We start from the raw sequence: 25095 nt of genomic DNA, 5'->3' as shown, positions 1-25095 counted from the left end.
GCCTGCGCGTCCGGAGCCTGTGCTCCGCAACGGGAGAGGCCACAGCAGCGAGAGGCCCGCGTACCCAAAAAAAAAAAAAAAAAAAAAAAAGCTCAGTCTCCACGTGCAAAATACAAACAATAATTGCACCTATTCATAGGGCTGTTACTTCCCACATTTCCCAGGGGGAGGAAGTACAGTTGATTAGCCAGGGCCACGGTGGAAATCCCCTCACCCAAAGGTAGGCTGGTCAGTCTTGAAACATCTATTTCTTTAAAAATACTGAGGTATCTTGAAAAACCTCATCCTATTAAGAGCTAACATCAACTGTGTGCTTCCTCTGTGCTCAGCAGCATGCGGGCATGTCATACAGATGGTCTCATGCACACCTGAAAACCACCCTGGGAGGCAGGTGTTGTTACTAACCCCGTTACAGAGACTGGTCCCCTGAGAGCCTAAGGAACATGCCCTGGGTCACAAGCAGCTGGCCTTCAGGGCCCATGCTCTTAGCCCTGATGCCTTGTAACCTCCAGAGGTTAGACGTGAAGACGACCTAGTTGATGGTCTTTTCCTACAGGAGACTTAGGAGGACCAGAGAATGGGCTGGATCTATCCAGAGCTAGAACCTGACGCCCGGGTAGGGGGTCCCTAGGCTTCATCGCACTGTGTATTTTCAGGGGCTGGCCTTCTGAAAGGGGGCTTCAGGGGCAAATGTGACAGTGGGGAGGGGGAGGGAAGAGGCAGGCAAAAGGGAGATGCTACGATGGCCCTCCCTGGGCTGCCTAATCCTATGTAAAGCACCAATGCAGTTTTTGTCACTTTCACATGTGGGGTGCCACATACAATTTTATTTGGGAAAAAAAGGGGGGGGGGTTCTGCTCATGGAACAGAAGTTTGAAAACCAGTGTCCTGTCCTTCTGTGTCTAAGAGCAAATTCCTCTTGTTTTGGGAATCTAGCTGCTGGCTTTTTCCACAGGGGCCTCTGAAAGGACAGGGTGATGAGCAGACCAGTGCCCTAAGCAGCAGGGGCATCGAATGTGCGGGTCTGTGGAGCCCCAGAGGCCTTTGGGATCCGTGAGCGGCTCAGGCCATATGCAAAATTCCGGGGTATGGGTGATCCGGGAGGAGAGGGCCGGTAGCTCTTCTCAGATTTCCCAAGGGTTCCATGTCCCCCAGTACCTGAATGGCTACTAAAACAAATCGTCATCATTGGAGAAACCATCGCTGACTGAGTGCTGACCACGTGCTATGGAGAAGGGGGGTGATGAGGTCACCTACCGCCAAGTGCTGTGGGGAGGATGAACTAAGAGGCTATTTGTGAAGCACTTAGAACGGCACCTGGCACATGGCAAACACTGTTGGGCTTTACGGCTTATTTTCATCATCATTACTGTCATCCGTCGTTATCACTTTGACTGCCTCATTAGTCCTCACAAAAACTTGATGAGGTTCGTATTATTATCAATCCCATGTTATAGAACAGGAAATAGAGCCTTCAAGAGGTTAAATAATTAGCTCAAGGCCACAGAAGAGCAGAGAAGGAACCCGAAGTTGGCCCGTCTGGTTCCCAAGCCCAGGCAGGCCCTGGGTCTAGAAGGGTGAGGGAAGAAGGCAGGACGCCCTGAGGGCCCAGGAGGAGGTGGGCAGCACTAGGAAGCCCCAGATGACCCCGGGCCAGAGCAGAAAACAGGCCAGGGCTTTCCACTGAAAGGGCCTGAAAGGACAGGCAGCCTTCCTAACTTTGCACCTCTTCTAATCAACAACGCAAAGCCAAACCACTTAAAATAATAAGGATGAAAAAAGAAAACCACCCCCTGCTGCTCCTTTCCTAGGCTCCAAAGCGAGCCAGCGTCTTGGAGTACAGTGGGTTCAAGGCGCAAGGCAGTGGCAGCCCCAGAGTCCACTGGCTGTGCTCCAAGCAATGTTTCTCCTTCCAAACACACACGTAACCCTGTTGAACACACCACTTGAAATCCAAAAAGATGCCCCATGGGTTGCCGTGGCAATGCTAAACAGATGAAACATTTTAACCAGCTCTGACGCACATACACAAACCTATTTAAGGGCCAAATGGATGGACTTGGGGGGTGAGGAGGGGGGGGAGATGTTGTTTCTACAGCTCCATCTCCGAGGATTTGGCCCCCAAAGCATCTATGTCAGACTGAAACAGAGCAAAGGACTCCTTCAACACAAGCTGAGGCCAGGCTTGCTCGGGAAAGGGAAGCCACTGCCGTGCTTCTGCATTTCGGCTGCAGGCACAGTCCTGTTTTACGAGGGCCACAAGAGGGTGACAGGAGATGCCGAAGGTCCTGGCTCTGCCTCTCCCGGGGGACAGCCCTCCAGCTGCCGGCACCAGTGTCTCTTGATACGCTGGCCTACAGCAGGGTCGGGAGGGTCGCGTGTGCCCATGAGACTGAAAGGCCTTAAAGCACTGCGTGGATGCCTGGGGGTGCTGATATTAACAATATTAACCACCATTTCTCACATCCCATGGTTCAACTTTCATCCACAGGAGTTGATCGCCATGGGTATTTTCCTTTAGAAAACTTCACTCCAGGGTCCAGTGGGGCTGTTCCCTGAGGCGCTGCCACCTGGGGAGTGACGATGAATACAGAAGACTTGGCCCAGGTCTGAAAAGACCACCATGCTTCTGGGGTCTGTCGCACTCTGGTCTCTTCCATGCCCTATCCCTCACCCCGGATACAACAGGACAAAGGGTTGACACCGAGGAGAGGCCAGAAGAGTCTCACCAGACACGGGTGATGGCACACGGTAGGATCCATGAACAGATGTTGCAAAACCTTCCTCTGCAGGGTCCGGGATATCCTCAGGTAAACAGAATCTCCAGAAATGAGAATCGTCTTTCACTCATCATTCCCTGTGGTGAACCCTCTTGCCTTTCAAGACTCAACCCCTAAAAGTTATTCCTAAGCCCCCCCTTGTCCTGGAGTGGAATGGTCCCCACTGTGAAATGCACAGATGTCTATGGGAGCAGTTGCACTATTCTAGTGTTCTAATTGTTCTCTGGTCTCCTGCCCACTCATCACTGAGCTCCCTGAGGGCAGGGACCCCACCTTGTTCACGGGGGTACTAACCTGGTCTAGTCCAGTGCCTGGCATTAGTTGGCACTCTGTGACTGTGTGCTGACTGACAGGCTCAAAGTATACAGTGCCATGCCCATAATGTGTTTTTTTTTTTTAATTAATTTATTAATTTATTTATTTTTGGCTGTGTTGGGTCTTCGTTTCTGTGCGAGGGCCTTCTCTAGTTGCGGTGAGCGGGGGCCACTCTTCATCGCGGTGCGCGGGCCTCTCGCTGTCGTGGCCTCTCTTGTTGCGGAGCACAGACTCCAGACGGGCAGGCTCAGTAGTTGTGGCTCATGGGCCTAGCTGCTCCGCAGCATGTGGGATCCTCCCAGACCAGGGCTCGAACCCGTGTCCCCTGCAGTAGCAGGCAGATTCTCAACCACTGCGCCACCAGGGAAGCCCGCCCATAATGTTTGTGCATCCAGGCCTCTGGAATTCTCTAGTCCATAGGCCACAGGTGTCTGCTTTCACTTCTACATCCTCTGGGAAGAGAGCAGAACTTGAAGCAGAGCCTGGAGCTCAGGAGCTGGAGAGCAGAGCTCCGGGCAGCCTGGTAGGTCAGGAGACGGGGGGATACGAGACGAGGAAGAGGCACCCCATCTGTAAAACTAAAGCTCTCGTGCCTACCCACCGATTAGCTAATGAAATAATTTGCCCCTTGAAAACTGAAATAGCACCCATCCCCTCTGCTCTGAAGCAAAATTGTTTTCCTTTGTCTCCGTTATTTAAGGCCCCTGAAGATGCTCTGTGTTCTGTGAGCGCAATAAGTCCACGCTGACGATTTTCAGTGGGGTCACAGCTACCCTCCCAGCAGGTACACTCTCCAGTTCTCTCGCTGTGTGTCATCTTCCTTTTGCCAACATGATGCTCTCCGTACATGTTCCCTTCTGGTCTCCTCCAAACAGGCAACATTTAGCAAACAACAACAAATCTTTATCATTGGCTGCCCTAAATAAAGCTTAATTGGGAGTTTAACCTTCTAGGAATCTAGAAATGGTGGCTCATCTGCTATGCCATCTTCCCAAATGATACTTCCCATGAGTAGAGATGCTTTAACTGTGTACGTGCTCACACACGCATACACACAGGTGTCCTATTAGCCAGAACACCACCTGTGCTTGTGTGTAAGCAGCACTTCCTGTGTGCCCTAGGTGAGTTCTGCGTTATGGATTTGTCATTGCTTTGTGATGTAGGTGAAAGGACAATGGCCCCGAGTTCCTTATCATCGCCTTTCTCATTTCCTACAGAATGGAATGACTGTGGTGGAGGTTTTGACATTTTCCTGGACTCACATACTGTCTGCTGAATTATTCTCTGCCACTTTTACCACCAGACCTTGTCTGCCCACCCCCCACCCCTGAGCTGGAACTAATTACCACAGACAATTTTAGGATTTTATATTCCTGTGTTCTTAAAAAAAAAAAAAAGAAAGAAAAAAAACACAGTCCATGAAGAAAAACCCAATACTTCCATAGCTAAAAGAGTTATAGAGAAACCACAAAATTGCGTTGGTGCTATGTAGCATTATACATAACATATTTACATAAACTAAATTGGCACAGAAGAATCTGAGGTGACGGTATTATTTTGTAAGCTTGAAAGTGGACCTTAACAGCAAACATCTCCAACAGAAGGTACAGAAAATACAAACGCACCAAACAGAATAAAAGGTTCACTACCTTAAACTGTCAGTTGTACATATGCATTATAATGGGCTGGGACAAACGCCTCCATCTCTATCCCAGGCGGAAATACTACATCTCTTTCATGAGAAGCTATGATTGCATGTGTAAAATGCTTGCACTAAAATTAAGTCTTCTATTTTCCAAATTTTCTCAATTATTAATACACCAGACAGCTGTAGTAGCTCTGGCAAAAATAGCAGCCAAGCTCTTCCAAAAGTCAAAGCAGCCATGAGATGTCTGCATGGGGACTTTCCTATGTGAGGACTGGCTGCTCTCTGGATCAAACAAAAAGAAACAAAATCTCCAGTGGAACAACAAAAAAAGAGAAACTTGTTTCAGAATTTAACGTGAAAAATGACATCCCCTGCCCCAGCCAGGCACACTCGCTCCTCTTTATAATAAGAAACTTAGTGTGTCTAGATAAAAAGTTGATGAAAAGGCTATCTGTCCACTCACTGGGATAACAAACAATTCAGAAAATTAAACAGTAAACCCAAGGAAGGCCAATCACTTCAGTGTATTCTGGAATGAGACTATCCAATTGTGCCTACTCAAAGGGAGGAGGGTGAGGTTAGAAAACAAATTATGCCTGTTTTTTAGATTTCTGGAAGCAAATTAACGTCCAGGAGAAAAGGTTGTCCTTCAGTTGCCACCTTCATATTTTAAACAGGTATTAGCGTCACCTTAACAGAGTCTGATAATATACAATCTTTGTGGAAATATTCATTTTTGAAAAGCATTTCTAAGGGAAAAACTAAGCACTCAGATTGTGTCACAATTCAATGCTCCCTGAACGCAACAGTGATCATGAATTTTCATTCAAAGATTATGTGCAGGACATGCAACAAGAACAGAATAGATTTTTAAAGATTTTTTAAAGTTCTAATATCAGAGCTTAAGCATATCACGCCAGAGAGAATGTCACTTGTCAAGGTTACGTTGTGAATGGTCTGGATGTGATTGGACATTTCACATTTCCTGTCACAGTTCTGATTTCACATCATTCTAACCTTTAAAGGCAATCAGACCACACGCCCCGATCTCTGATGATTGTTATGATACCATCACTCCATTTGTGCCCCAGCACCATACACAAACAGAAATTGTTGTGGGTCTTTGAGGAAAAAGCAAGAGTCATATCAACCCAAGTTCTAAACAAGGGTATGTTTGCACCAGTTCTGCATAACTTGTTTCTAAGAGCAAGGACCATGTTTCATTTTCGATGTCTCACGACCTTCGTAAAAATCACAGCCATTTTCCAGTAAATGCCAACAAATGTCAGAGAAGCAAACCATGGCTATTTGGAAATGGCTGTTAGTTTATTAATATAACCCCCCAGAGTAAAGCCTGTGGTGTGAATGTTTTCAAGATGGTCAATATCATTTAGAGGCAGGGCTTACTAACATAACATAAACACTCACTGCCCGTGTACCACTTACCATTTGCGATCTGTTCTTTGGACAGCCATTGATGTCTTCAATCTTCTCATTTGCTGAAAAAAGAAACACAAGTCAGAAAAATAAATAATCATCACAGACACTTTGAGCAGTGATGTTCAGGACCCTTGAGGCCAAGAAAATCCTAAGGCCCATACTGGGGTTTGTCCAACCAACGCAGGCATATGAAATACTGAGACGCATCTAGCAAGCTTCAGGACTTACTCATCGAGCTGCCGCCCTCCAGGGACAGCTGGGGCAAGGTCGCTGTCATCTAAGGCAGAGACAACTGCATTGATGACAGTCTTGGAGTGATGGGGCATGGTGGAAATGTCTGGAGACTGGGAAACGGCCTGAGCTGTGACTGTGCTTTAGGCTCTTAAAAAGGCAACTGCAACTTGCCTACAAAAGATAGGGTGCTTCAGAGTGTATCCATCCAGCCACAACACAGCTCCTGGGGACAAAAGCCATAGATGACAGCATCTCACCCCATCTTTAGCCAGAAATGCTAAGACTGCTTTTGTTTGTCCTGATTCTATTCCCGAAGTGGTGGCCAATGGAAGAACAAGAGAGTGAGACTTTAAAAATGGAACATCCATGGTCAAATAGTAAGTCCAGATTAGATCTGGAACACACACTAGTGAAGTCAAAAGAGTACCTACCTACCTACTTAGGGAAGTGATAGAAAGAGGCTGTACTGAATAAGCTGGAAATCAAATAAACAACAGGGAAGAAAGGCCCAGCTTCCCATGGTGAATGTATTTCATCCTAAGTATGGAGGAATCCTTGCAAGACACAGCCCAAGACATCTGAGTTTGCAACTACAGTGCTACAAGAAAGGCAGTACGTGTAGTGGCTTGGAGGCGAAGATACCCCAGTTTGAAGCTCAGCTTTATAGCTTCTCAGCTGTGTGATCTTAGCCATGTAACACATCCTCTCTGGGCCACAGTTTCCTCATCTATAAAATGGAGCTAATACTACCTACTTCACAGGAGGAGCTATGAGAAGATTATATGATGCCAGTAAACTGCTTAGTGCAGTGCCTAGCACACAGTGAGTGTTCCATGTGTGGTAGAGATCATTAATCCAATAATATATACTCTTATCATCTACGTAAAAATATATAAAATAAAATTTCCCTTTTTTGATGTCTCCATCTGAGTTAAGCCCAGAAACTCAGCTAGGAGTTCACAGTAAAGAATTACGGACTTGCCTCCTCTGTGAAGCCTTTATGAGATTCCTGCACAATCCCATGTCCTTTTACTGCATGCCCCCTCCCCCAGAAGGGTAAGTCCCACTAGGTCTCTTTGCCCTCCCAGCACCCTGGACTTGCCTCTACTTTGCTTTTTTTTGTTTGTTTGTTTGTTTTGTTTTGTTTGTGGTATGCAGGCCTCCCTCTGTTGTGGCCTCTCCCGTCGCGGAGCACAGGCTCCGGACGCGCAGGCTCCGCGGCCATGGCTCACGGGCCCAGCCGCTCCGCGGCATGTGGGATCCTCCCAGACCGGGGCGCGAACCCGGTTCCCCTGCATCGGCAGGCGGACGCGCAACCACTGCGCCACCAGGGAAGCCCTCTACTTTGCTTTTAATCACCTAATGTGTAACTGCTTTTCTTGTCTCCCCCAGCTATGCAGACATGTAGATTTTGTTTTTCACACTTGTATCCTTAGGGCTCAACAAGTGTTTGCAAAATTGCATTAAAAAAAAATATATATATATATCACATCAGATTTCAATGACTATGACACCTAAAACTGCCATGAAGAAAAAAGACATTGAAAAGTGTCTGAAAAGGATAACAGACTCAAAGTGTCCCAGGCCACTAAGGTTTTAGAACACCTGAACCTAAATATAGCTCACCATTACCTCAATTGGGTTTTTTTCCTCTAGTGTTTCTATCTTAAGAAGTAAAAAATAAGAAAGCAAGCTAGTGGCAGGAAATTATTTAAAAATCTAATTACCAGAGACAGCCTGGTTAGTATACATTCAGCCTGATCTACACCTTCTTTAGAACTGGCCCAAAGTAATAGATATTCAGGCTTATGACCCACCTGGGAAGACCTCGGTCTTCAGAGAGCCAATGGAGTCTTCTCAGCTCTTAAGAACACTGGGATAGGCATTTTAGGAAGCTTCCTCCACCTGCTTTTCCCTACTCCCAAAAGAGGTGCCATAAAGCCTTTAAAAAGCACGTAAAGGATGCCCAGTGAATGGGATAATTCACGGATGTTTGTTCTTCAGTTCACCAGAAAATACAATTAGCCAGAATGTGTCACTAGCAGGTAAACTCCACAAAAACAAGGATTTTCATCTGCTTTGTTTTCTACTATAACCCTAGAGCTTAGCACAGTGCCTGACACACAGTAGCCACTCACTATGTATTTGTTGAGGGGAACTAAGGAGTATTCTGAACATTCCAATGAATCAAAGTTTTACTGTCTATTTTGAGGCAGCTGCTCTTTCACTTGTATATATAAATGTATGTACTGAAGGTGGAAAAAAAGAAAGATCCTTGACAAACGGCACTCCTTCATACATGGGAAATTATGGCAGGCTTGCACTCTGACCTTGGATTTTGATACACAACACTGATACGGCTTTTGAGAATCAAGGCCACTCAGGGTATCTTCCAGTTGGATACTCAGGATGGCCAAAGTCATACGTCACTGGATTCTGATCAACACCCAGTTCCTTAGTGCTCATTAAAGTGAAGGATGGATAACTATGATCCTGAGAAGTCATTTTAAAGATTATTTATATACCTTCTGGATAAACAAAACCAAGGGATTTGGTCTAATTATCCCTCTAATTCCTTTTCATGGTCTGTCACCTAAACCAGAGTCAGGTGCTCCTTGAATTCATTAGGCTCCTATAATGCTATGCCAATGGGGTGAAGCCTATTCATGACCCCCTAAAGAAAATATGGGAAGAGATCAAATGACTCAGCCCAAACTCAAAATAAATGTTTAATAAAAATGCAAAAAAGTCTGGACCTCCTAGTTTCCAATTTCATGTAATTTAAATACTTCTCCTTCAACTTAAATTCTCAAGAATTTCTGTGGTTGTCATAAATACTTAGAGCAATAATAGCAGCTCTGATTCTGCTGGTTAGAAGGAAGAAGAGCTTGGTCCTCAGAGCTGAATTTATTAATTCGGGGTAGGGGGTCTTTGGCTACAGCCCCAGAGAAGATAACCAGAGAAGCAAAGGCATTTGTCCCCCAAAGTCTTCAACTGCCAACTTCAATTGGCATCCTGAAGTGCCAATGGTAATTTATTCATCAATCCAGCAATCTCTAATGTGGTGACCTGTCTGCACACAAGGTGACAAGTTAGTAACTGGAAAGCATCAGTGCACTTTGAGAAGAATGGAATCAAGCTCATCACTTCTCAAAAGACCTCCTCGGAAGGGTTCCAAGCATTTCAACAGCCCAAGCATCTATGCATGGCATCTATGCATGTGCAGGGCAGCTGGCAGCCCGGCCAACGTCTAGCAAAATTGGCTGCCCTCACTGAAAGGCAGATGACTTACCCAAGGCCACGCCATGGTAGCACGTCACCAACAGAAAGAAGGTAGAGTCCTGCGTGTTGCCTGAATTTCCTGCTTGTGCTGAGAGGCAGCCCAAATGGTGGTGGAAAGTGAGCAGCTCTCATCCCCTCTCTGTCTTGGCTTCCTCCTTCTCTCCAAGCCTCTTTTGTTTATCCTGTTTCCCTCCCTCTCTCTCTCCTCTTTCCTCCCTTTCTCCCGCCCCTTCTCTCCTTCGCTCACTCCAACCCCTTCTGGCATCCTCCCTGAGTGACAGCAATGTAAGCAGGAGGAGGGAGGCCTGTCTCTCCCTCTTGATTCATGTTGTTTACCCTGGCCTCGTAAACCTTTCTAATAACTCATGGACATGGCACCGTGATGGTCTGGCAGGCAACTGCCGGCTTCGGGCAGCTCATGACTCAAGAAGATAATCATACTAATAAGAGGCTGAACACAGACACCCAACCCTCAGTCACTAAAGCAAGGGCACTAAGAGGCAGCAGTAAAAAGTCTATTTTCTGCCTAATGGGCAGAAGGCAATGACGGAAAAGTGTGGGCCCCGAGATATCCCACTATCTGGTAAGACCAGCCCTAGGATGGATGGATAAAGAGATGGCTAGACCCTAGGGCCCATCTGGGCTAGATGGAGACTTAGGTAGGAGCAATGTCTGTGAAAAGCATCTAAGGTTTTCCTTCATGTGACACATCTTAGCTTTTAAAGGATTCCAACTCTCCATCATTAGAAATAGTAGAGGAGGTAGTAAGATCCCCACGCTGAAAACCGACTCTTCAATCAGTGGCCTTTGTTCCTTAGGTTAAAGCCCAGAATTCCCTGCCCTGTACCTGGTAGCCCGGCCTTATTTTGCCTTTTTGAGCCTCTGACTCTCTACCCTCCAGCCTTTCTACGCATCATTTCCTCCACCAGGAAAGCCCTCCCTGACCACTTTACCAAGCTAACTCCAAATTTGAGGTCTTGGCTTATAGATAAATTCCTTGAGGAAACGTTCCCTGATTACCACCCTCCTAACCCAGCCCCCCAGGTCCCCAGTCATGGCTCAGGCCTCATAGCACAAGGATCCTTAATCATTATGCATAACACTCCTCCCTCCCAGGCCTAGGAACAGGTTGTCCCTTAAAAGGACAATCTCCCTGACTGCAAGGTTTGATGGACCTTCATTTAGATGTGTTCTTTTTAACTATTTTGAAGTAACTTCAAACCTACAGAAAAGTTACAGGAACAGTACAGAGAATTCCCATATAGCATCATCCATTCTTATTTTCTCCCTCTCTCACTCCTTCCCTCTTTCTCTCTACAGGTACACTTGTTTAAAACTTCTGAATCAATTTAGTGTAGGCTACATAGATCATGTCCCTCACTCTTAGTGTGTATTTCCAAAGGACAAGGATATTATTTCATGGTACAATTTTAAAATTCTGAAAACTTAACATTACTATAATTCCAATATTCTAATTTTGTCAATTGACTCAAAATTGTCCTTTGTAGCATTTTATGCCCCTGTATGGGATCCAGTCCAGGATCATGCGGTACATTTAGTTGTCAGGTCTCTTTAAACTCTTTTTTCTTCTGGAATAATTTCTAAGCCTTTTAGGTCTTTCACAGCACTGACATTTTGGAACAGTTCAGGCCAGTTTTTTTTTTTTAACAGAATGTTCCACAATTTGGGTTTGTCTGAGATTCCTCAGGATGGGTTTCAGGTTTTCCATCCCTGATTGCAATACAACATTAAGTGATGCTGCACTCTTTTCGAGGTACCACGTCAGGGAGCACGTGACATCCAGCTGCTCCTCACCAGTGATGTACTTTCGATCACCTGGTCATGACGCCTCATTCTCCCACGTGGTTACTATAGTTCCCTTTGCAACTAATAAGCCATCAGTGGAGAGCCACTTTGAGACCATGTAAATAGCTGCTCTCCATCAAACTTGCTCCTCTAGATTTCAGCATCCATTGATGATTCTTGCCTTAACGAACCTTTACCATCACAGCTGCAACTCTTCTACATTTATCAGTCAGCATTCACCCAAACAGTTGAGTTCTCTCTTCTCCTCCACTGATCATCTATTTATGTATCTATCTATCAATACAGATTTGTAGATTCCTATTTTATTCCACAGTTATAATCCACAATGGTCCTCAATTATTTTGATGCTCTAGTTGTCCCAGATTAGCTTGCTCTTTGTAGCCCTGGAGGGCAGAACTAGTACTTGTAGGGAGACACTACCAAGGAGGGGCAGATTTTGACTTAATGAAACAAGAGCTTTTAAAAAATTCTAACTCTCCATCATTAGAACTAGTTGAGGAGGTAGTAAGTTGCCCATCTGCTGACTACTTTAATAGACTCTGCTGACTACTTTTCATGGAAGCAATTCACACATCAGGTTGAGGCTTTTAAAAGGTCCCTTCCAAACCTTAGAGTTGCACCAGAATCCTGGAAAGGAGGAAGGTGTGACATACAGTTTAGAGGAGTGCTCAGAAGAATACTAAATACTGGTAAGGGAAAACATCCGGGCCACCTTTTGGAAACAATCCGAGCCAGGCTTAGGGAAGCAAGGGTTGCAGTGAATAAAATTCTCATTCTTAATCTCCCCAACTCTTCTTGAACATCACTGCACGCCAGGTACCGTGTTAAATACTGTGAACCTAGAAAGAAAGATGACTCAGACCCAGGCCTGGAGAGACCCAGGCCCAATACAGCAGTCAGTAGGATGACAGAGGAGGGTCCCCCCAGCTCTGCCTGGGGGAGCTAGGAAGTATCAGGGAGAAACTGACCTTTCAAGAATGAGTAGGAGCTCTCCAGCCAAAGAGCAACTGTAACCACTAGTATTCTGTCCCGTACAAGATGGAGTCACTAGGACTCCAATTCTGGGAAAATCTTAGGGAGAATAGAGAGAGATACACCCACCCCCAACACACATATGTGTGTGTATATATATATACACACAGACATATATTAAAAACATGTACACATACAAATATATATTTTTACATTTTCCTTTTATAGGCACATGTGTGGGGGAAGCATGGAGTGTAGCAATTAATAGTTTAGCATCCTGGTCAGAGCGCTGTCCCCTCCCGCCACCCCCCCCCAACCGAGAGATCTGTGTTCACAAGACACTCTGAGATGAAATGTTCTGAACTGGCTGATGGACAGTCTAGGGAAGAAGTCACATAGGAGGTGCCTATGGTTAGCTGCCTCCTCATCTCCCCACATCCTGGGCCTCTGTTCTCCACACCCAGAGCAGAGGGTGTGAGCCTGGCACAGTCAGGGGTAGAGTTCCATGTGTTGACATCTGGCCTTAATTAGTAGGGAGTCCCTGGGCAGAGGAAGCCTCTCCTGGAAGGCTGGGGGGAAGCAACTTGGTGGCCTGAGCGGCAGCCTGCGTCAGTAGTACTAGCTTGAGCCTCTGAAATCTCAGTCCAGTAGTTCAGGCCCAGAAAGGTCACTGTCTAGGGAGGTTTATCTCATCTGAATAGATTCAGGGAAGCAACCTCCTGAGCAATGATTAAAAACTGTGCTAGCTTACATTTCCCTAGCACTATGCTTAGTAAATTTGCGATACACATGTTACCATTCACCTTTGCTGGGCCCTGGCAGATAAAACTAATCTATCGTGACACCCTGACATCGATTCAGAGGCCTCTTTGTCTTTCTACACATATATTTCTAGGCAGCGCCTACCAAGTCCTATCCAGAAACGCCTTCCAGTATCCAAGCATATTTCATATCTGATACCTACCTTGTGCATTTCCCAAGACTGCCACAAGATCAGACAAATCAGGCATGGCTGTGCCCATTTTAAAGACAGGGAAACAGAGGGGGCAGAGGCCATGTTCAGAGACCCATGTGGCAAGGAGCTGAGGGGTCTTCTAGGAGCTGAGGGTGGCCTCCAACCAACAGTCGGGGAGAAATCAGGGCTCACACTCCTATAACTGCAAGTAAATGAATCCTGCCAACAATCTGAGTAAGCTTGACCCCTTTCCCCAGTCAAGCTCCAGATGAGAACTCAAGCCTGACCAACACCTTGACTGCAGCCTTGCAGAGGCACCCAGCTAAGCCATGCTTGCACTTCTGATGCACAGAAATAGTTAATATATGTTGTGAGATAGTTAATGTATGTTGTTTTAAGCCATTAGGTTTGTGACACTTTGTTATGCAGCAACAGCACACTAACACAGGGAAGGAAGGAAAAAGGACAGAAGAGAAGGAGGACCGATGGAAGCTGGTCTTCAATCAATCTTAGGACAGCAGGGAAGCATCTTTCTCTTTGAAAGTCCAAAATCTTCGCCTAAGGGCAACGTACCTACATTTTTAGGTACAGTCTCCACAGATGTGAGCAGAGCTAAAACTATACAAGTCTTCTTCTCGCTTGAAGGATAAGCAACTTTTCCAGAAGAACTCACGCCTGAGGGGTTGGGGCTTCCGTCCTTTTCTTCTGCCTTCTCTTTTGGCATGAGTCGGCTGCTAAAGCTGCCAGTGACAACTATCAGCCTAATGCCGTCTAATTGACCTCCCGCCTCCACGGTCGGCTCTGAGTTCTCAGGCAGGACCACTGGGGTGCTTCCCTTAAGACCCAAGGCAAAGCTGTGCTCAGCCCCCACCCACGTTCCTGCCCAGGGTGACACCTCTCCTCCTGCACACAGCCAAGGCATTAAAAACCCCACGGCTCCACTTCCCTTCCCCTAGTATGAAAAACAGAACCAGCCCTCTGCGGAGTGTGATCCTTTGATTTCTCAGACCCGATTAGAGGTCACAGGAATAAACCAGCCCCATATTGCTGTTTTGTTTTTTTTTTTTTTTTGAAATATTGCCAGAGTAATCCACAAAAAAGCACCATCGCAGGGGGGAAATGAGAGAGTCAGAAAGATGGTAGGAGGTAAGAAAGGGGACAGAGAGCCCCTCCGCAAACCACCAGCATTTCCCCCCAGCCATGGCTAGTCTTTCTTCTTAGAGAATCAAGATGAGATTGCCACGTGGGTGATCTTATCAGGAAAAGCAAGCTGGTACCCCTCACTCCCCCGGCACACGACAGAGTCAAAAAAAGTGTCATACGTGTGACAGAAACACTGCATTTTTCGATGTCAGGGTTCCAGTCCCTCTTGCCAGACTCGACCCCGTCTGGACTGGTCTCCACGGTAACTCATCCACCCCTGACGTAAAATCTGCTCTTACCCACAACCTGGATAATCTGGGCCAGGAGGACGCCGTCCGTCACATCTTGCTGGAGATCCTTGATGAGACGTTTGTGGCCTGATTTGGCTAGATAGTGATTGGCCCAGTCCGTGTAGATCTGCAAAAAAGCAAATGGGCAACTTTAGGAACCCCGTCAGATTCCATCTGAGGCAGCTGCTGGGCCGGTATAGGAGCCACTGTCCCGCAGGCGAGCTGTCTGGGGCCAGCCAGCGCCATTAACATGCAGTGCATTGTGCCCATGGGGTATTCAGCTGGCCAGAGCCAGGCTTTCACCTATTGAGAGATCTGCCATCAGGGCTCAGGAGAAAGCTAAAGAAAGCTTCAAAACATGCAGAGGCCTGAATGGGACAGGGGACACGGAACTAAACAGTCTGCGCCAGACGGCTTTGAGAGGCTACGGCTCTAAATGCAGGCGAGGTCTCCCCGGCCCCACTGCCCTACCCCGCCCCTTCCCATCTTTTTCTCTTTATTGAGAAAACGTATGGGGAGGTTACCACCCAACAGGCATCTTTTCACGGGCCATTTCAGGGAAAGGAGGGCTATTGAGTTAGCCGAGTTCTCAGGAGCCTGGGTCCCTTGAAAAGGAGCCAAGTACCAAAACACAGAGCGCTTCAATTACTCTTGTGTGAGCGGGGTTATTAATGGCCTCACAATCATCTCAAATTTAATCAGTTTAACTTAAAAGCCTGGCATCATTTTCACAGTTGGGATTCTCTGAACAAAAAAACCCCAGCAAATTCCAACATATTTAAACACAGCATTGGTGTGCACAGCACCCGAAACGCAGAGGCTGGGTCATCATGGGATCAGGAAAGCAGACCCTCTTGGGGGACAGAGAGACCTGCCCCTCCCAGTCACAGAATCATCGGCACCAAGAATATTTGCTTCCAACGAGCCAACAAACACGAGAAAACTCTCGCCTAAAAACTTTCTCCCTAAATGACGTAAGCCAAAGCCAAAACTGAAAACCTCCTCATCAATTCTGAGTGCTAAGTTTCATGCGTGGACTTGTGAGTTTGTGGGGGACATGCAGGTCCCGTTTATCAGCACCTTTTTTTTTTTTTCCCCCAGGAGGGATACAAACCCACGCCTGCTCAGAAAGAGAAGTATCCCACCTCAGCTGGGCCATGTTTGCAGGTGCAGTTCACGTACTAATCCATGTGAGGTCTCCACCCAAATGATGAAGGTGATCACTGTAACTCCACTAGCAGGCCTGCTCCGAGATCTCGCGTGACTCACAGAGCAGTGGAAGCCCTGTCCTTGCCCCAGCTCTCACTCTCCATCCTGTTCTTCTCAACACTGCTCAGAGGAATCTCACACAGTGGGGTGCTGCCCTTCAAGGCCCCCAGAATGGGGACTGAGGGCCAGGGCCTGGACTTGCAAAGCAGGCCCTTCGAGGGAGGCGGCTCCTCTGACTACTCCACCTGGGACCGTGAAGGCCTCATCCCAAGAGGGGCCAAGGCAGACGTGCACTTTCCCCTTCATCAAGCGCTGAGAACAGACGACGCCTATCCACCCCCCAGCCCCCCACTCGAAGCTTCCACTGCAGAGACCCACACCACAATGTGGCTCTATTTCACACCTCGGACCATGGCATCTAATCCTTAAATCCACGTCACTTTCCTTCCTCATGACTCCCAAACTGTCAGATAGAAGCTCTAGTTCAGCAAGATCATTTTCAATTTCACAAGCACTGAGAAGGCTAAGGAAGTCGAGCGCCATCTTGGTCATTACAATGGCCAATGTGAGAGATCATTCGATGAAATTGTTAAGAGGGAGAGAGAGGAAGGGAAAAACATTCAAAGGAAAAGAGAAAGACCTGGGTTCAAGTCCCAGCCCCGGAGGCTCCCCAGGGTGGGGATTTGGGTCTGTTTTGTTCAATTTCTCAACATGCATCTCTGGAGGAACGGGTGTATGACCTCAGGTGAGCTATTTAACTCTCTGAGCCTAGGTTTTCTTATCTGTAAAATGGAATAAATACCATGTACTTGTCAGTTCTTATGAGGGCTGAGTGATATAACATATTCGAAAAAAAGTGCCTTATGCAGAGTAGGAGCTTAATAACAACTAACACATACAGAGCCTAATACATGCCAGACACTAGTACACTTTACATGCATTAACTCATTTAATCCTTATTCTCTGTGGTAGATGCTATTTTATTGTGTCTATTTTTCAGAGGAGAAAACTAAAGTGTAGAGAGGTAAAGTAACTTATCTAAGATCACAGGGAAGTGGCAGAGCCAGGATATGAACCCAGGCTGACTAACTCTAGAATCCCTTAGACACTCTCCAACACTGCTTCTCTGAATACAAATATAAATTATTCAATTCACTCACCCCCTCCATGACACCGTCCTACTGCCTCGGCTCATTCTCTGTTCAGTTACGTTCACACTGAAAGAATTGTTTAAAAATAAATAAAACCCACAAACCTATCCATTGCTGTCTGAATGCCCTTTGGCAAGTCACTTGCCTTTTCTGGGCTTCAGTTTATCCAGCTGTAAAATGGGCACAGTAAGGTCTACTTCAGAAGGTGGTTGTGAAGACTCAGTGAAGCACCACCTGGAAGCCCCTGACCTGACCCACGTGGGGCTCAGGAAGCAGAGGCAGCAGGTGGTCAAGAGGAGGGCACTGGAGTCAGCAGACTGCTCTAAATCTTAGCTGCCACGCTGCCTATTACGTCTGTGTCCTTTGGCCTGGGCGTCCTCATTTACAAGAGGGGATAATAATACCAACATCATTGGGCCATTATGAAGGTGAAACAAGTTCATACACATAAAGGACACAGAATCTGACACATGCTAAGTGTTCAGTAAATAAAAAGAATAATTAGAAATTATAATTAGAAATTATAATACCAGTATTATAAAATGGGCCAGAACAAAACCAGCCACAGCCTCTACCCTGAACCTCCAGGACACAAATGACATGAAGACTCACTCCCCTTCTCTTTCACAAGGTACAATTTCGAGAGTCTGGAGCACCCCCATTTGGAATCACAAACCACAGTAGACTGTGAAAGAAAAGCAGGCCAGAAACTGGCCAGGCTGGTTCAGAGAGTGATACCAGGCTGGTATCTTCCCTCAACAGGAGATAGACCGCAGTGATGTCTCAAGCCCTGGAGGGATCCTACCATCTGAGGGTCTGAGGGACCACGAGAACATCCCAAAGCTTCAAGCCACCTGCCCCACAACCATCAGCTGAGGTGAGAACAGGCCACGGACAAGGACACCACTGAGTGGGAGGGGATACAGGTAACGCCTCTCATTCCCTTCCTAGGTGATTAAGGGTATTTTAAAATAGACGTATCCTCCCTAAAGCCAGCCCTCTTTGTGTCTATACAATCCAGCAGGAAACCAAGGTTAAGCAAGCTTCTTTCAACAAGTACAGGGGTAACCCTCTCCCACTCACAGTGTGGAGCCCTGGGGAGGCCACACAGGTATCTGGTATACAAGGGAGAACTTTGAACGTTCTATAGTGGTCAGAAATGGCTCTGCCAAAGAAGTGAACCTCTCTACTCCACGCTGTTTAAGACAGAGCTCTTCTTTTCCCAACTCGAATCTACCTACATACCACAACCAACTTAATCTTCCAAGAGCACAGCTCTAGTCCTATCACCTGCTCACAAAATCATCAACGGCTCCCCACTGAATGAAAGGCAGACTTTTCATACTGCAGTTCAAGGCAGTCTTCTCATCCATCCACTCTTCCCCAGCCAGTGTCGACCTCGCAGGGGAGGCAGGGCGTGGGTAAGTGAAAAGCTTGGGCTTGGGAACTGACCAAGTCAAGGTGGCCCTTGGCATGTGAATTTCTTTTCACCTCTCTGAACCTCAGTTTTATCCTCCATAAAATGGGGATTATACCAAATATATGATAAGGCAGGGAGGGACTGGCCAACTGTGACCCAGGCCCAACCCAAGGGACCACCTGTTTCTGTAAACAAAGTTCTATGGGAGCCCAGCCACACCCATTTGTTATCTGTAGCTGCTTTCAGACCACAATGACACAGCTGAGTAGTTGTGATAGAGGCTTTTGGCCCGCACAGCCTCAAATATTTACTGCCCAGCTCTTTACAGAAGAAAGTGGCCAGTCTGTGTCATAGGGACGGAATGACATAATATGCCTACACATAGCAAGGGCTCAGTAATAATCACAATTACCCTCAGGAAAACTGGACCTCACACTTCCCCATCTCCTGCCACCCCACCCACCTGAGTGCCTCCACCTGGGGCCACCCCAAAAAACTCCATTCCTACGCTGGTTCCTCCAGGAAGTCACCCTTGATTTCCTCATTGCATCCCGAGCCGCATACAAAGCAGAGAACCTGTTCGCTGGCACCACCTCCTCACCCCACCCCAGATTGTGGCAGAGATGGTGTCTCGTCCATCTCTGGGCCCAGACAGTGTCTCTCAAGGCGGTGGCACAGCAGGTGGTCAGTAAGTGGTTGCCGGCGTTGAGCTGAATGGAGAGAAAAAGGGCAAACCCTTAGGAAACTGACTGCATTGGAGACTTAACGTGAGCTCTCAGTGAATCCTCAAACCAGGATCTCAAGTCTCTTTATTGACTGAAAAGAGGAAGGAATAGAGAAAATAAATCACTCCAGAGTACAAGCTCGTTAATCAGGACCCATCAAACAAGAATCATTGATTATCTGGAGTTTCCTCTCCCCAGCTCTCGACTTTCTGAAGAAGCGAGTCACAAGAAAATGCCTAGATTTATTTTAAGAAACACAGTTTTCATGGGCCCTGCTACGCACTGACATACTTCAGCCCCATCCCTCTCACTTGCTGTTTCAGTAGCTCATGCAATGACTACCATTCTTCCAAGGAGCACCTTTGGAAAATAAACTCACAATATCCTTAGTCATTGAAGACTACTTCGGGTTCAGGAACTCAACAGAAAAGGAACAGCGTGTGTTTGAAAGATTTTAAACAAGGGCTAAGGCATGCAGGGCTTCCTCTGTAAGCCTCAGGCATTCAGAATCAACTTCTCCAGAGCCTCTCCTTCCTCAGAGTTCTAAAGACTTAGGGCTTCTGTTGCTTTTACGCTGGAGCCCACTCACCCTTGATCGGTGAACTTTCAGTAGAAATGGGCAAGACAAAGAACCACACAGTTCTAGGAAAGAATAAAACAACCATCCCCACCCCCAACTCCAAACCATCACATCATTCCAGAGAAAAGATTCTAGAGGAAAAGGCTCTAGAATCGTTTCACACCAGTATCTGAGGGAGTCTTTCCCGCTCTGGCTCTGACCCATCTCGCTGAGTTTACCACTCTTCCCACCCCCTCTAACGGGAGACCCAGTGCTCCAGGTGAGGGAAAGGAGCTGCTGTCAGAGGCTTGAAAAGAAAAATGGGGAAGGGAGACAATGACAGCTGAAGAGCGAATTCGTTTTGATTCACTTTATTAGCCCTGACAGAATTTCAAGGAGTGTGTCATTTGTTTGCTAATAACTCCACATCATGCCATATCAAACAGGCTGAAATCAAAGAGGGAAACTCTTGACAGATCAAGCGAAGTAAAGAACCTGATTATTAGCTGTAACAAGAAAACTGATAAAAATTGCACTGTTGTTAAACCAACGGGGAAGGTGCCACGTTTATACTGCAATTAGCTCTCAAATGAAGGGGGATGGGCAGCACTCTAAGGAAGAAACCTCCCGAAATTCCATAAAATAACTGCACCCAAAGTCATTGCCCTAACAACGCTAAGTGCAGACCAACATGCCGGGCAGGCAGCTTGATGGATCCTGAAGGGAGCAGATAGCTTTAGCACAGCGGTTCCAGGAAGAAAAGAGTACAATGTATCTCTTAGCAGGAAATGCCAGGGTGGAGATTTAAGATACAAGTACACTAGTCATTTAGCATCTGAGGTGGCTTCCAGTCCATTAGTTGTAAAGAGAACTCAAATGTTCGGCCTCCAATCAATGTCCCGCTCTAGACTTTGGGAACATCATCATCCCATCATTTCCATGACTGCACAGTGTGCGGTGAAATGGTTTAGTTCTGATTGTCCTGAAGCACAAAAAATACTGCCACAATAGTATAGAGTGTCCACCCAGCACCTGGATACCACAAAGAATGATTATTCAATTAGTCACAGTTTTAAGACAATCAAAATGCACCAGTTGTTATTAAGGGCAAAGCTGGTTAACACATTCACTTCTGTATCCCCAGCATCTAGAAAGGAGCCCGGTACCTACCCCACAGGTGTGGCCACATGTCCACAGATCATTTTAACTGCCTGGGGTGAAGTAAGGTGCCTGAAGTTAGCTGGTGGCTTTTTCCCTCCTCTACCTCTCTCCCCATCAGAGTCTAATATAACCTTTCTTAACGTAGACCCCTCCTTGATCAAAACCACTGCCTTGAAACAAACATTCAAATGGGTGAATGGTGTCCCCAGCCCTATACATTGGAAAAAGAGGGGGAGCACGGAGAAGCCAATCCAGGCCGCACAGCCCAGCAGGGGCTGAGCCTGAACGCTGGCACTGCTCCCTGTTTTCTCAAAGGAAGAGTCCAGTTCTGCTCAGTGTCCGTGGTTCTCACTACATGCCCACCCTAGAGGCCAATGACTCTCTTCCATCCCCATGTCTTTGCCATCTCCTGATGCATGACTCGGGTCATTTGTGGCTTTTCATCAACCACGGTAATTATACAAGGGCAGTGAGTCTGCAATCTCAGGAGCTGGCGTGGACCAGGGTTCAGAGCTGGCTCTGCCTCTTAGCAGCCAGGTGGTCCACAATGAGTCAGGGCCAGCTGAGCGCGGGGGGCCCTCTCACTTACACGGCGGTGAGAGGCAGGTTTGCTTTACAGACGAAATGAAAACATGTATGTCAATGGTTAACACAGTGTCTGGAGCACAGTATTGAATAAATGGTGGTTATTCATATTCAAATTAATATAAGTTTTGGGAATAAGTCTTCTAAATTGCTGAGAGCTTCCACTTCTGAAAGCCAGTTTTCAACTATGCCATAGGGACTCTTTCCCAAAAAGATTATCATGATCCCTGCTTTTTAAATTAACCCAATTCCATGTTTTCTTGATGACCTGTGGACGTCACTATGAATAGCATTTTGATGCATACAGGGATGCCCTTAAGGCTGCAGAGTTGCTGGACTGTCTTTAAAAGACCCCAGAGTCCTTTAAAATTAGGTGTAAAGTAAAAGAAGTACCATGCAAGCAAGAGCCTTGATAGGACTTTCCCATTGATGAAAACACCTAAGTGGAAGGCTCTTACGGCACCCCTCTGAGCTGCTCGGAGGGCCGGTAGGGAAGGCTTCTTGGCTCTCAGCTGGTCTCTAGCCAGGTAAGGCTGCTAGAAAGCTGGGCTCCAGAGCACCTAGATGTGACTGGGGTCTGTATCTCCCACGCGAGCACGTGCAGAATGGGACTGCCAGGCCGCCTGCTCAGTATATGTTTTGGAATATGGTTCACAGGATCTTGTTTACACCAGGGGGTATACATCCCTGTCTGGACCCAGAAGATAGCAGCAGGAGGAGGGAGGAGCCCACTGCTGGTTGTCTCCCTTTTTAACTGGCAGTAACCTATGTAGTTGTCTGCACGACCACCAAAGAGCCACCCTGACACCTGCCCATACGTACGTATGCTTCTGTCTCTAAGGGATATGCACACGTGTACACACACACAGCAGGTGACTAGAGGAGGGGCAGGGCTTATCGCTAATCCAAATTTCCATCCACTCCCCTCACCACCCTTCCTCCTACTTTACCTCTGAATGATATCAAATCAAGGTAAGGTGCTCAGAGCTGCATGTATGCCCTGGTGCCTTGAGCAAACCCTGCCTGAGCAGCCGCCTCTGCTGGGTCCCACTCTTGCTGCAGCCTTGTGTAGGATGCTAACTACCATCCGCCAAATTCTATGGTGAATTGATAAAGAGAGCACCTTCTAGAGTCAGACTGCTTAGGTTCCAGACATGCCTCAACCACTTCCCGGCACAGTTATCCCAGGCAAGTTCCTTAAACTATGTCTGAGTCTCTGTTTCCTCATCTGTAAAATGGGTCGACTCCCTATTCAGGTTCTTGTGAGATTGAAAAGAGGTCATCTAAATGGGAAGGAAATCTAAAAAAGAGGGGATATGGGCTTCCCTGGTGGCGCAGTGGTTGCGCGTCCGCCTGCCGATGCAGGGGAACCGGGTTCGCGCCCCGGTCTGGGAGGATCCCACATGCCGCGGAGCGGCTGGGCCCGTGAGCCATGGCCGCTGGGCCTGCACGTCCGGAGCCTGTGCTCCGCAACGGGAGAGGCTGCAGCAGAGGGAGGCCCGCGTACCACAAAAAGCCATGGCCGCTGGGCCTGCGCGTCCGGAGCCTGTGCTCCGCAACGGGAGAGGCTGCAGCAGAGGGAGGCCCGCGTACCACAAAAAAAATAAAAAATAAATAAAAAAGAGGGGATATATGTTTACGTATAACCGATTCACTTTGCTGTACGGCAGAAACACAATACTGTAAAGCAACTATACTCCAATAAAAATTAATTTAAAAAAAAAGATGATGATAAGGAAAAAAAAAAAAAGAAGAGAGATCATCTCACGATGCCCAGTGCATAGTAAGGGCACACGGTATGTTAGTGCCAATTATCATTACCATGAAGACGATGCCATGCACTCTGAACACTTGGCAAACAATGGATTCCTTTAGTTCCCAACTCACCTGTGAGGAAGGTATTATTTCCCCATTTTACAGATGAGGAAATGGAGGCTCTGAGAGAGGAAATGACTTTCCCAATGTCACACACTAGCATGCAGCCTTTGATAGCAGAGACTCTGGTTCCTAAGGATGCTACACTGCTCCTCAGAGGCCCACGCAGGAACCGCGAGCCACAGAAGGGTGAGCGTCACGGCCGCGTGGGAAAAGCAGCCAGAGAGAGTGAGGCTCGTTGCACAACAGGCACCTCAATGTCACCCGCGCCTGCCCCTGGGAACACAGTTGGCTGCTTGTCACTCACGCCTAACAGATCCAAGAGGGGAGCTGACACTTTCCCATGTCACCAAAGCACACACCAAACATCATTTCACAACAGTGTCACTATCGCAAAAATAAAAATGCCAGTACAACAGGAGTTACCACTGCGGGGTTGTATCCGGATGGGAAATGCTCAGGAGTAAAGTCCCCCAGTTCCTCCAGCCTGAAGTGGACCAGGCCGGCCTGGGAAGGGCCCCTCAGCCACACAATGGTGGCATTGTCTTGCGGGAACACCAACCAGCCGCAGGTGGGCGTGCACAGCAACTCCAGAGGTTTTGAAACTGTGCCTCTAGAAAAATACACCAGGCTGGTGAACGTGCAGGGAGGCACTGGTGAGATCTTAAGGATGAGCATGTAGGCGCCTGCTTACCCCACACCTTGGGCTGACCCACCTTCGATGCCTAGGATGCCCCTTGTTTGCTTGCACTCTGTCCTCCTGGGATAGGCTGTGCTCTGCCCTGCACTTGACAGGATACATAGTCCTTTCCCATTTGTTTCCTCACTATGGCCACCACCTGTGCATGAGGGGAGGATGTGCTTCTGTTGAGAGCCTACTGTGTGCCAGGCATTTTCTACCTGTGATCTCATCTATAATCTCTCCCTGCTGGAGTGACAGCTGCAAGAGAACAAAAATTCTCATCTGCTTTGCTCACTGAATTTTTCCAAACAGCCGGTATGGTGCCTGGCACACAGTAGGTGCTCACTAAATATCTGTTGACTAAATGAGTCATCCCCATTTTACATACTGGAAAACAGAGGCTCGAAAAGGTTAAGAAATGTACATAGGGTCCCACAGCTAACAAATGGTGATGCTCCATTTGAGCCAGGCAGCCTGGTCCTGCGGCTACCAGCTCTTACAAAAAATGTGCATCCAGGTCTCCCGAGGGCCTCCCTGGAAAGTCAAATAAGGCCAAGTAAGGATGAAGACTATCACTGGTGCCTTCAGAATAAAACTGGGTTCCCCCTGCAGCACTTCCTCTCACCTACTCCAACCTCAGATGCAAGATCTGAGTAACTTTTACCATAATGTCCAGCATCTCCAAGAAAGCCAAATGTCAGAGCCCACTTGGAATTTCTCAAGTATTTTCTCTCCCTTCCTGTGTTCATTAGTCATTAGAGATATTCTCTTCCCAAGAGCTTCCTCTATGGCTGTGATGGGAACCAGGCCCCCCCACCCCCAAGGCAGGCCTGGAGGGAGGG

General features: G+C 47.3%; 1 protein-coding gene across 1 annotated transcript in view; it reads right to left on the bottom strand.

The window, feature by feature from the left end:
* LOC114487942 (neuron navigator 2-like) overlaps positions 1-25095 on the bottom strand; it is a 229328-nt gene that overhangs the window by 84016 nt on the left and 120217 nt on the right. Inside the window, exons 2-3 of the mRNA XM_028500908.1 lie at positions 14896-15013; positions 6190-6242 (exon numbers count right to left, since the gene is read on the bottom strand). Of these exons, the coding sequence (XP_028356709.1) occupies positions 6190-6242; positions 14896-15013 (171 nt within the window). The remainder of the gene's footprint in view (positions 1-6189; positions 6243-14895; positions 15014-25095) is intronic.

This window comes from Physeter macrocephalus, chromosome 16, assembly GCF_002837175.3.
Source record: "Physeter macrocephalus isolate SW-GA chromosome 16, ASM283717v5, whole genome shotgun sequence".
In the NCBI taxonomy this organism is placed as follows: Eukaryota; Metazoa; Chordata; class Mammalia; order Artiodactyla; family Physeteridae; genus Physeter; species Physeter macrocephalus.
This window is presented reverse-complemented; position numbering and strand designations above follow the sequence as displayed.